Source organism: Propithecus coquereli, unplaced genomic scaffold, assembly GCF_000956105.1.
Source record: "Propithecus coquereli isolate 6110/MARCELLA unplaced genomic scaffold, Pcoq_1.0 Scaffold44, whole genome shotgun sequence".
Taxonomy (NCBI): domain Eukaryota; kingdom Metazoa; phylum Chordata; class Mammalia; order Primates; family Indriidae; genus Propithecus; species Propithecus coquereli.
This window is the reverse complement of record NW_012150174.1, coordinates 5,817,683-5,830,507: the sequence shown is the minus strand read 5'-3', so window position 1 is coordinate 5,830,507 and position 12,825 is coordinate 5,817,683. Positions and strand designations below refer to the sequence as shown.

Below are 12,825 nucleotides of genomic sequence, written 5' to 3'. Positions count from 1 at the left end.
TCAGATTTTACTGAAGTAGTTAGAAATCCCTTCCTGGGCAGATCCAGCAGTAATAACCTGCATTAATTTTACTCCCAGAAAAATTAAGATATTAAATTTAGCCATAAGGGATGATCATAATAGCCCTAAATTATAAACAACAAAGTGTTCAACACTCTGAGGTTTGTTAGGTAAAATGTAGACTATCCATAAAATAGGCCATTATGCAGCCATAAAAAAAATTTATTGAGATTGCATGTTGAATGGAAAAGAAAGATGTTCATGATGCATTGTAGAGTGAAAAGGAAGGTTAGAAGATAGGAAGTACAATATAATCCTATCTTTTAGAATTTCATTGATGTATGTATATGTATAATCTGAAAAGAAATACACCAAAGTATTAGTAATAACTATCTTGAGGTGGCAGAAATACCAATAATGTCTGTTTCATATTTTTTGCTCCTCTATGTTTTCCGATTTTCCTACAATGAACAAACTCTGCTGTGTAGTAATAATAAAAAGCTTATTTCTGCTTCCCCTCTTCAGGTGTCTTCCTCCTGTGTCCATAGCCTGAGATATTAAGAGAATACTTCTCCCGGGGATTGGGTCATGATCAGTGAAGAGAGCGTTGCAGTTCTAGTTGCAGCCAGTGATAGGTGCTGGATGTTTTGTGCCTGCTATCTCATCTGTTCCTTCTGTCAACCAAGCAAGATGGGTATTATCATCCTCAGACTGGTCAAGTGGCTTGGCTCGGCCAAAGTCATCTTCACTAGAAAGTGGCAGAGCCATGATTTAGTTCAAATCTATCTGACTCCAAAATTTATGTGCTTCTCACAGATTGCAGAGAAGAAATACTTACAAGATGATGTCACAGCACGTCTTCTCCCTTATTCCTCACCCCAGTCCCTAACTATCAGTGCCCCTACACTCCCTAACTCAATGGTTCATATTTAGACATAGCAATGCCCTCTCCTTCAAATGTAGCCTGCCCAGGACTCAGCGTTGAGGACAGCTTGGGTAGGCAGCTGCTGTTCCCCCTCGGGGGTTACCATATCACTATCTTGATGGGCACCCTTGATCGTGGTGCCCCAGCATCAGTCGATGGGCTCCCGAATTGTTCTCTTAATCACATCTCACACCCTTCACAGCAGAAGCCCCTTATTATCCCAAGGCCCAAGTTCCCAAGCCTAACCTCTACTGCTAACTCTGCTCCAAGTCTGTATTTATGGGACCAGTTTCCTGCTGTCGATGCTGTTCCAAGTTCCTGTTCTAATGATCTGACTTCTTGGTTCTCATGTGAGAACTGGAGCCCTAACCTGACCACTAGCCCCTGATCTCCATGCTGGGCCTCTGCTTCCTGAAAACAAATGTCCCAGATGCCACCTACATGGACTTCTGAATAGTGTTCTCTTAGACGTCCCACTGCCATGGTTCACTCACTTGTTAGAACACTTGCAGCTTCATCAGGGACCTTCACGTTTGTGTCTGTTGGACCAGAAAGGGTGAGGTAACATACCAGCTGAGAGAATCCAAATCCGATTTGAGGAGGGGAGCCAAAGGTAGATTTAGGAAAGAAGTTGTGTGTATCCAAGTCTGAAAAGAAAAGTGAGGCCATGAATAGGATGAGGAAAGAGTAGACACCCTTGGGTAAAGGCAGTCATGATGTAGATTTCAAAATAGATATGGCATGTGATTCAGGACTAAGATTGTGATTAATGAAAAGTTTTGGATGCCTTGAAAATCCTGCTTACTGGGTAGCATAGAATGTCCCTAACATCTGAAAAGACCTATTCATGACCAGATACCCAACCAGTTGCTTTAATTATAGACTGATAAATATTCTGGAAATCAAACCTTATCCACCTGTGTAAACCTTGGTGGATATCTGGGTTGTCCTTACCTGGCTGCCTCACCTGGATGGGAACCAGTCACAGATTAAGATCTCTCTTTTAGGGAGTCACGCAGCTGCCTTACCAGCAAATCTGTCCCAAAATGACTTTAAACTTAATCTGAGAAGGTTTATTTTAACCTGTATGTAAAATGGAAATGTAATCCTTGGAATATTATAATGAGGTTCTTAAAAAAATATTTAAAACCTATTCATCTAAATACATCATCCCTGTGGAAAATTTAGAAAATACACTAAGCATACAAAGGAAATAAAAACCACCCATAGTACTATTACCAGACACAGCTGCTCCATTGTAGTATGTTTGAATTTTCTGGTCTCAGGTATTCAGAGAAGAAACCACAGATTGAAATGAGTGACTTCCCTTTAGTCGGTGGGTAACACGGTGGGATCCTAAGGTCTGCTCTAGACCATGACAAGTGTGCAGACGTGTGGGACGTGGGGAAGGGGACGGAGCAGGTTCTGATGGGCTCACAGCTTTTCAAAAGCAGCTGATATTTTCTGAGACGCAAACAATGTTGGGAGCATTCTCTGAATCTGAGGAAACAGCCCCTTCTGTTCAATGCTTAATTACCATCTGGCAATGAGGTTGTGGATAAACAATCATATTTACCTGAGGTGGCTTCTATGGATTGGAAAACATTCTTCTTTGTTTCACTTCATGGCCACGGGTCTTAGTCTTGCCCCTCTCTGGGATCTTTCTCAGAGTTCAACTGGAAAGAGCATGGACTTTGGCTTCAGCCAGCCCTGGGTCAGAATTCCAGCTCACTCTGAGCTTCCTTTCCTCCTCTGTAAAATCTTTATTACTACCAAACATTCAATGATATGGCCATGTTAAGTACCTGGCACATAGTAAGTATTAATTAAATGTCCATTCCCTTTGGCTTTCCAAATGTAATCACCTAGAACCTTCCCAAAGACTTTAAAGAATTAGGATTAAAAATTCCTGCGGTGCTCGCTTCAGTAACACATACACTAAAATTGGAACGATACAGAGAAGATGAGCATGGCCCCTGCGCTTCAAGGATGACATGCAAATTTGTGAAATGTTCCATATTTTTAGATATTAAAAAGAAAGTATTGATTTTGATTTAATAAATGTCTTCTTTCAAAAAAAAGGAAAATAAAAATTCTCGCAAAATTCTCTATGACTGACAACAAAGAGGGTCCTTGCTGGACTTGTAGTTCTGCAAGGCCAAGAAAATCACGTTGTTTGCAGATCCACCCTCACGCCAACAAGGCTGCAAAAGGGAATCTCAGAATGCTTCAAGAAAATGTAGAGCAAAAGCGCTATTTACTTTTACCAAGTACTTGTGTGTGTGTTGGAGTGGGGTGTTTTCTTGTTGTGGGCTGGTCCAGTGCATGTGGTTCCATTGGACTAGGCTTGACTAGAGAGAAACTTCTTACCTGTCATAAGGGTGATCATGCTGTTAGGAGGGACTACAGTTCGGGGGAAAGAACAGGGGAATTATAGCCAAGCAGGGCTGAGCTCAAGCCCTGGCTCTGCCACCGTGGGACTTTGGACAGGTTATTGAACCCATCTGCATCACACTAGTTTCCTAAATGGTAGGCTTAAGAATGCTTGTTTTTCAGTGTTTGAGGGGAATGGAAATAATATTAAATATATGTAAAGTCCTACACCAAGACAAAGTGCTCAAAAATGCTAGCTATTATTATTATCAAGGTTTTTTAAATATTTTTTTTATTTTTAGACACAGGGTCTCACTCTGTCGCCCAGGCTGGAGGGCAGTGGTATGATCATAGCTAACTGTAACCTCAAACTCCTGGGCTCAAGAGATCCTCCCGAATAGCTAGGACTACAGGTGCATACCATAAAACTCAGCTAATTTTTAAATTTATTTTAGAGGTGGGGTCTTGCTCTGTTGCCCAGGCTGGTCTCATACTCCTGGTTTCAAGTGATCCTCATGCCTCAGCCTCCCAAAGCACTGGGATTACAGGAGTGAGCCACTGTGCCTGCTCTATCAAGGCTACTAATGAGCATCTAGGGAAACAAAGTCCAAATTCAGAAGGAAGTCCAGGGAGTTGTCTAATTAAAGGAGCTTGTAACCAAGTTATAAAGCCAGGAGTCTCATAACCAAGGGGAGGGGGCAAGTATACCTAATTCTTCAATGAACACCTATTATGTACCAGGCACCATACAAAGTGCTGAGGAAACAATGATTTAAAAAAAAAAAAGGCATAGGAGTTGACCAGGCTTTGGCAGGAGAAACCCCATGAGCAGTGGAGCCGAGTGCAGAAAGCAAGAAGGGAGATGGGGCAATGTGAGGCTAGAGGTAGAAAGGCAGGAACTAGACTCTGTTAAGGATTTTATTCTTGATTGTAGAAGTAATGAAAAGCTGTTGAATTGTTGTAAGGATGGAGATATTATACTGCGATTATATTTGTGTTTTTAAAAGGTCACTCTGGCTTGAAATATAGATAACAAATTGGAACAAGGCAAGAGAGGAAGAACTAGATAGAATGATTTTCAGGTCAGGCACAGTGGCACGCACCTGTAGTCCCAGCTACTTGGGAGGCTGAGGCAGGCAGATCACTTGAGCTGAGGAGTTCAAGGCTGCAGTGAGCTATGATCGTGCCCATTGCATTCTAGCCTGGGTGACAGAGTGAGAACCTGTCTCTGAAAAAAAAAAAAAAAAAAGAATAAAGAATTTTTTTAAAAAAAGAACGACTTTACATTCGTTCTTAGAAAAAATGATGTTAAGTTAGTATAGGGTAACAGTAGGAATAGTGGTAGAAATTCAAGAGATATTTGTAAGGCAAAATGGACAGCACGGATATGGAGGATGAAGGCAAGGGAAGAGCCAAGGATGACCTCCAATGACCTCCAGTGTTGACTTGCAGAATTGGAGTAGGTCCAGGTTAGAAGAGAGATGGTTAGGTTACTTATTAACAGGATGGATTTGAGATATTTTTGATATATCCAAAGGGAAATGCAGGTAAAAGAAGTCGGAGATCCATGCCTGAAATTCAGAGAAGTGGCCTAGACTGGAAACAAACTTATGAGTCCTCTACACAGAGGTAGTAATTAAAGCCATGAGTTGAATGAGATTACCTACTGAAAGAGAATAAAGTCAGAACAGGAGAGGGATCAGGACTGCGCCTTGAGCAGTTTCAAATTTAAAAGCCAGTAGTGGAGGCTGATCAGCCAAAGAAAGTGGAGAGAGGGTAGGTGGGGAAAGTTGGAAGGAGGGCGGGACCAAGAAGCTATGGCCCAGAAGTCCAGGCAGGAGAGTGTTTCAGGAAGAAGGGCTACGTGTTATCCATTGGATTACAGAAGCCTTAGCTAGAGTTATTTTGGTAGCGTGACGTGGTCTGAAAACACACAGAACTGGGTTGAGGAATGAGTGGGAGGGGTGAGGACACTAAGTATAGCCAATGTGTTCAAGTAATTTGATAGTGTTGGATACAAGAAAGATAAAACCATGTTAGAGGGGGATGAAGGGTTAAGTGAGGGCTCTTAAGTTTTAATGGGAGAGACTTGAATGTGCTTAAAAGGCTAATGGGATTAATGCAGTTGGGGCAAAAGTTGAATCTGGAGGAGAGTAAAGGGATAACTGCTAGAGTCAGGAGGAAGGGATAGGGCCAAGACAGTGTGGTATTGGTGAAAGAATAGTCAAATAGAGTAATGGAATATAGTAGTAATCCCAGAAATAGATCCATGCAAATATAGTCAACTGATCTTTGACAAAGGAGCAAAGGCAATACGATAGAGCAAAGATAGTCTTTTCAACAAATGGTGCTGGAAAACTATATGTGCACATGCAAAGAAAAAAGAAAGAATCTAGATACAGACCTTACACCCTTCACAGAAAGGTGTAACTCAAAATTGATCACAGACCTAAATGTAAGATGCAAAACTATAAAACTAGAAGATAACATAGACTAAAAAACCTAGATGACAATGTATATGGCAATGATTTTTTTTAGATATAACACCAAAAGCATGATTAGTGAAAGAAATAATTGATAAGTTGGAATTCATTAAAATTAAAAACTTATGCTCTCTGAAAGACACTGTCAAGAGAATGAAAAGACAAGCCACAGACTGGGAGAAAATATTTGCAAAAGACATCTGGTAAAGAACTGCTATCCAAAATACAAAGAACTCTTAAAACTCAAAAAGTAGAAAGTGAACAATCCAATTAAAAAATGGGCAAAAGACCTGAACAGAAACCTTACTGAAGAAGATATACAGATGGCAAGTAAGCATTTGAAAAGATGTTCAACATCGTAAGATATTAGGGAATTGCAAATTAAAACAACAATGGGATACCACTACATACCTATTTGAGTGGCCAAAATCCAACACACTTACGACAGCAAATGCTGTGGAGGATGTGGAACAGGAACTCTTATTCATTACTGGTGGGAATGCAAAATGGTACAGCCACTTTGGAAGGCAGTTTGGCAGTTTCTTACAAATCTAAACATACTCTCACTGTGTGATCCAGCAATTGTGCTTCTTGATATTTACCCAAATGAATTAAAAGCTTATGTCCACACAAAAACTTGCACATGGATATTTATAGCACCTTTATTCATAATTGCCGAAACTTGGAAACAACCAAAGTATCCTTCAGTAGGTGAGTAGATAAACAAACTGTGGTACATTCAGACAATGGAATATTATCCAGTGTTAAAAAAGAAATGAGCTATTAAGTCACGAAAATGCACAGAGGAAACTTAAGTGCATATTACTAAGTGAAAGAAGCCAATCTGCAAACACTACATACTGTCGACTCAGAATCTTTGCCAGTGAATTTTCTTGTCTTTTTCTTGCTATTTTTTGAAATTTTCTAGATATGAATACTGCGTCATTTACAAATACCTTCTCCTTTCTGTCACCCAGAGGTTAATCTTATCTTCAGAATTCTTATTTCACAGAAATAACTTTCATCTAGTCAAATTCATCAACTTCTCTTCTATGGCTTGCACTTTTGTGACCTTGCCTAAAAAAACTGAGATCACATAGGTATTTTCTGATATTTTCTTCTGTTAGCCTTATAAATTTACTTTTCACATCTAGATCTTCAATCCTTTTGGAGTTTATATTTTAATATGATGGAGTAGGGATACATCTCCATTTTTCCACACTGTGAGCTACTTTTTTTTTTTTATTTCAGGGTATTATGAACAAACAAACATTATGGTTACACTTTATGTCTTTGCCTCACCCAAGTGAGGGTTAAAGGCATGCCCTTCCCCCTGCAATGCTCCCCATGTCCTTTAGTTGCAGGTTTATCCCCCCCATCGCCCTAATCCCTGGAGAGTATTGCTACTATGTAATCACCCTAGTGTTGATCAGTTAGTACCAATTTGAGGGCAAGTACAAGTGGAGCCCATTCTTCCGATCTTGTGGTGCCTCACTTTGGATAATGGGCTTAAATTTAATCCAGGAAAGTATAAGAGGTTCTAGATCACTGTTGTTTCTTATGATTGAGTAATATTCCATTGTATATATATACACGTGGTCTGTGCCTGCAATGGAATACAGGCAATAGTCAGAAACAATGAATCACATTCACAGACAGGAACACCGACATAGCTCAAAAGCATAAAGTTAAATGAAAGAAACATTAAAAAACAAAACAATTCTATGTAATTTCAAGGTCATACACACACACACTCAAAAGGACATATTTTAAATACTTAGGAGTAAATGTTAAATAGAGGAGGGAAATGGAATCAAAACTATAGAGCTAAACAGGAAGTAATAGGAGATTGCCTTTGCTTTGTCTAGTGATGAAATTATACAATGCACTAAGGAGTTTGAGTGACTTAATTCTTTGTTTTCTGTCCTAAAAAGAAAAGAAATTTATTTATTTTTATTTCAGCATATTATGGGGGTACAGATGTTTAGGTTACGTATGTTGCCCTTGCCGCCCCCTCCCCCCTAAGTCCAAGTTTCAAATATGTCCATCCTTCGGGTGGTGTGCATTGCACTCTTTGTGTATGCATATACCCGTCCCCTCCACCGAAAAGAAATTTTTAAAAGTAAAATAAATACAATATGATTATAATAATCTCATAAGATTGTATTTGAAGATTAAATGAGTAATTCGAATAAAGCACCTAGTGTAGTGCCTAGCACATACTAAATGCTTAAGAAATGTTATCTATTAATTCTAATAACACTACTCATGACATAGCTACTACCAACTGATTAGAGTTGGCACTTAAAACCAATCGGATTTAAGTGATTTCCCCCAAAAGATCCTTTCAGGTCTAATGTACTATACTATATAGTTCTACTAGAAGGATAGGCAAGTACTGCAGCAGACCTGGAAGCAAGCAGACTGGAGAAGGCTGAAAGAGCCTTGGGAATGGGGAAGGCTGCCATCTTGTTTGTAATGTCATGGGAAACCATGACGGTTAACTTGGAAGAATACCAACTAGTGAATATAACTCACAAATTAAAGAAGTGAGGACTACACAAGAGTGCTATGCACTTTGCTATACTGACTCCAAAAGGGTGTTTTCTTTTAACATTTTTAATTTTAAGTAGCTGAATTACAAAGTCTACCTACATTTGCTTTGGATTATCCCTCCCCCATATTTCTCCCCCTTTCCTGAAATGGGACACAGGTTGTACTAGTGAAATGAGCAGGATCGTCACCTAGTGGTTGGTTCCTCAAAGTGCTGACACGAGATTGGTCCCAGGGAATGTAGAAGATGTGCCTAATCATTATCCTCATATTACGTTAGTTCAACAAATGTTGACCGGGACCCCATGCCAGGCACTATTCTGGTGCCTGTGGATATACAGTTGCTAACACAAAATGACAGGTTTAAAAATAAAATTGAGCAAGTTTCAACTTAGAAACTTAGGGGCTCTCCCAAAGCAATGTTGCATTTTCATGTGTTTCTTTTCCACTGGTTTTCTGTAGATCATAGACGAAGAAGAAACGCAGTTTATGAGCAACTGCCCTGTTGCTGTCACTGAAAGCACACCACGGAGGAGAACACGAATCCAGGTGTTTTGGATAGCGCCGCCAGCAGGAACGGGCTGCGTGATTCTAAAGTAAGTAAGCGTGGCATCCTTACGCACTTCATGCTCCTTCCTTGAAGTTTACCAAAGACTTTGTGGTGTGGTTGCAGAAAGAAAAGTGGCTTTACTGGGCGTCAGATGAATTGCATCATGTCTCTGCCCTCCCCTATCTCAATTCTAAAATAGCACCATGGACCACCCATTGGTAAAGTTCTTTATAAAGAATCATTTGCCTGAATCTCTATTTTCATGGAATAGAATGATTCTCCTGGCCTCTCTCTACCTTACTGGAGGTAATGCTACCAGGCCTGGTTAAGAAAAATTACAAACCAGGTGAAGATTATCTCTGACTTTCTCCATCTGAAACTTAATACTTTTTCTTTTCTCAGAACACACAACACCTAGAATCCTTAAACTGTGGTTAGGCTGACCTGAGACCCAAATGTAACCTCCATTAGCCCCAAGATCAGCCTTCTGACCGTATCTCCTTCCTTGCCCATCAAAATTGCCCTCGGGTGCCACTTCCTGTCTGGCCTCCTTATCCTCCTTTTGGTGAATTACAATAGATAATAAGAGGTATTAACTGGGCAAAAAAATTTTCCTCTGAAAGGTAGCATTGCCTCAAACCTATGTCTCTAAAACTGTGTGCCACAGAATGATGTCCTGGGAAATGTAAGCACATGGGCAGGAAAACAATCTCTGTGGTTAAATATTTGCATACTGCATCCCCTTCTTGCAGATTCCCAACACATATTAGCATAATGAAGGTTTTGCAAAGTCCTGGTAAAAAGAAATCTGTTTAATTTGGTTTCACTCAGCATTTGCCAAATTTATTTGACTGTAAATCTCCTTGTTTTCTTTTCTTTCTTTTTCTTTTGTGTGTGTGTGTGTGTGTGTGTGTGTGTGTGTGTGTGTGTGTGTGTGAATGTCTATTAACATTAACTGGGAAACACAATAATAATCTATTTTAAATAAATTTAAAGTCCTTATGGAATGATGCTGGGAATTTAGGATTTCAGACAGGCAAATAGTCATGGGTAGATGGACAGGGCTCCAATGCCAGCATCTGAGAAGTCATTTTTCCATGGAGGTAGCATCTGGGACCTTCCCAACAATCTTCCTCTTCTTTAAATTCCCTAAGGCCTTATTTATGTATTTGGTTCATTTGTCAAATATGGACATTTCAACAGACTTATAGCTGTGGTTAACTTCAGCCCACCCCTGAGAAGATGCTGATAGCGAGCCTCCCACCTAGGCATTCGGGTCCCTGCAGTTCCTAGACTTCCACTGCGTCTGGCTTATGGAATAAGTCTCACAGAGTCTCTGGAAGCATCTGTCCATTGTCCCAACTCAGCCCTGTCTTTGTCTGGCCTCCCTCTGCTGCCATCTGTCTGGACATCGTTTGTTTATTTCTTAGTATAACGCAAGCCGAGCATCCTTCGCTCAGATTCCTTGAGAAGTTTGGCTCTTGGCATTAATCTACATTGTGGTCATTAAAAAAATAAAGTTTTAATGAAATCTTATCACCTACACACATTGATATATGACTTGTATCTAGCATCTAGTTGAAATGTGGGAGGCTTTGTGGAAGCCGATGAAGACCAATGAAATGAGAACAGAGGCTATGTGTTCAGAGCTTGCTATATAGCAAGGGAGTCAGAGGCAATCACTAGCATTTGGCAGAGTCTCAAAGGCAGGCAGAAGAGTGGGAAAGCCTTACAGTGAAAAAGAGGGAAGACTTCAGGTCTGCCCTGATTGGAGGCACTTGGTATGGGGAAGCTGAAGGCAACCTAACTACAAGTGGAGCATCTTATGCGACTGGTCTACAGGGCACATTTGGTTTTTGGATTCTTAGTTGAAAGTGGGGACAAAAAATAGAGCAGTTATCAGTCATTGACTAAATCCTGATGTTCTGGGCCGGTTGCTGGGGCCCAAAGGCTGGGGGTCAGAGTTCTAGTGTCATTGCCATATGTGGTCTGGCCACTATCTGTTAGGATACTTAGTCTCCCAGCCTGGAGACTGGGTTCCCAGCTTGGCTCTCGGTACCCACACCCCTACCCATGGCAGCCCAATTACTCCACAGAGCCTGGGGTTCCAAAGAAGATGGTTGGAAAATGTCAGTTCTACATGATCAGTCTTCCTGCTCTAAAAGTCTTTATCCTTCTGGCCCAGATCTCTGGTTTTCTTTGATTTATTATTCTCGCAACTCAGAAGCATTTGATCTTTCTGGTGGAAGCCAGAAAAGCATCTCTTGTTTACCCATTAACAATCAACATATATGAACATATGTTTATCCATTAACAATTAACATGTGTGGCTTGTTCATTCACTCATTCTTTCAACAAATGTCACTGAGCCTCTATGTGCCCAGGAATCCAGGATATACAGACCACTGAGGTATGTTCGTGGCCCTGGAGGTTCTTACAGGTCAAATGGAGGAGCAAGAAAAGGTCATCCAACACTTTCTGCATACCAGGAACTCAGCGCACATCTAGCAGGCTCTGTCTAATTTGATCTCCGAGGAAACTACTCCCGTTTTACAGAGGAGGAGACAGGCCCCCGGGGAAATTAGGCAGGTTTCTTGAAGTCACGCACCCATTTAACTCTAAAGTCCATGTTCTTCCTTTCTTATATTTATTTTTTCTGAAGGAATAATATATAAGCTATCATTAAAGAAATAATTTAATAAGACATAAACACATTCACATTGTAAAATTTCACACACAAAAAGTAGTGAAATACAGAAAAATACAGAATGCAGAAGAAGTTTAAAATCCACAACATCTCCCCCAATAAATCCCAGAGTTTCCTACACAAAGGCAGAAATAGATACCAATTTGGTGTGTAGGTTTTAGACTTTGATCTGTGGATTTATATTCATAAAGGAAAACATAAAAGTACATAGTTTCATTTTTGTGGGAATTTGAGTTTACACAAATGGTATCATGTTATATTACATGTAATGTCCTGAACTTGAATGCTTTCTCACTAAATAAGATGTATTAGAGATATGTCTAGGTCAGTACATATAGACCTACCTTTTTTTAACTGTTGCATATAATCTATGGTATGGACGTTAACTATTCCACAGCTGATGGACATTCAGATTGTTTCCATTATTTTACTATTGCAAATAGTGTTATGGTGAACATCCTGGTGCCTGCCTCTTTGAGCAAATATGCAAACTTTTATCCACGGTTGATGCCAAGAAATGGGATCATAAGGGATGCACATTTATAATTTTAATAGACACTGCCAGATTTGCCTCCAAGAAGCTTGCCAACTTAAACACTCTCCCTGACTGTGAACAAGAGAGCCTAAATCCTTACTTGCTCAACGGCCCTTGATGTTATCAATCTTTAAGATTCTGCCAGTCCTCACTTTAATTTTCCTACACCCAAGGTTATAAATATATTCCCATATTTTATATATTTTTATAGATTTTTAAATCAATTTAGGTCTTTAATCTTCCTGGAATTTAATGTTGTGAAGTAGATGGTATCAATAAGCCTCAACTGAAAATAGATGGCATGCTCCAAATGAGGTGCCAAGGGAAAACAACAGTGGAGGATGCCTGTACCACCTAGGCCTGAAGAGGTGAGAGGTGGGGGTGGGGGGATGGGTTGAGAAGACCACCTTATAGGAGCTGAGGCCTTTGGTTAAGGGAAGCATCTAGCCTGGGGGACCCAAGCCAATCCCCTTTCCCTGATCCCCTGTGGGTTCTCCCATTTGGCTTGTCTCCAACCATGAGGACTGCGGAGCCTACTGATATAATCCATGCAGATTATTCTCTCAGGCAAAGACTAGGGGGCAAGAGAGTGGAGCAGGCATCTACCTAGAAGAGCAAACCACAGATATCCAGCACAATGGGAAAGTGAAATCTACCTATTTTTCCCAAAATGGATAATTATAGTTGTCCCACATCCAT

General features: G+C 40.3%; 1 protein-coding gene across 1 annotated transcript in view; it reads left to right on the top strand.

The window, feature by feature from the left end:
• Positions 1–12,825, top strand: part of SPON1 (spondin 1, extracellular matrix protein) — a 247,204-nt gene that overhangs the window by 56,082 nt on the left and 178,297 nt on the right. The window contains exon 3 of the mRNA XM_012654385.1: positions 8,797–8,930. Within this exon, the coding sequence (XP_012509839.1) occupies positions 8,797–8,930 (134 nt within the window). The remainder of the gene's footprint in view (positions 1–8,796; positions 8,931–12,825) is intronic.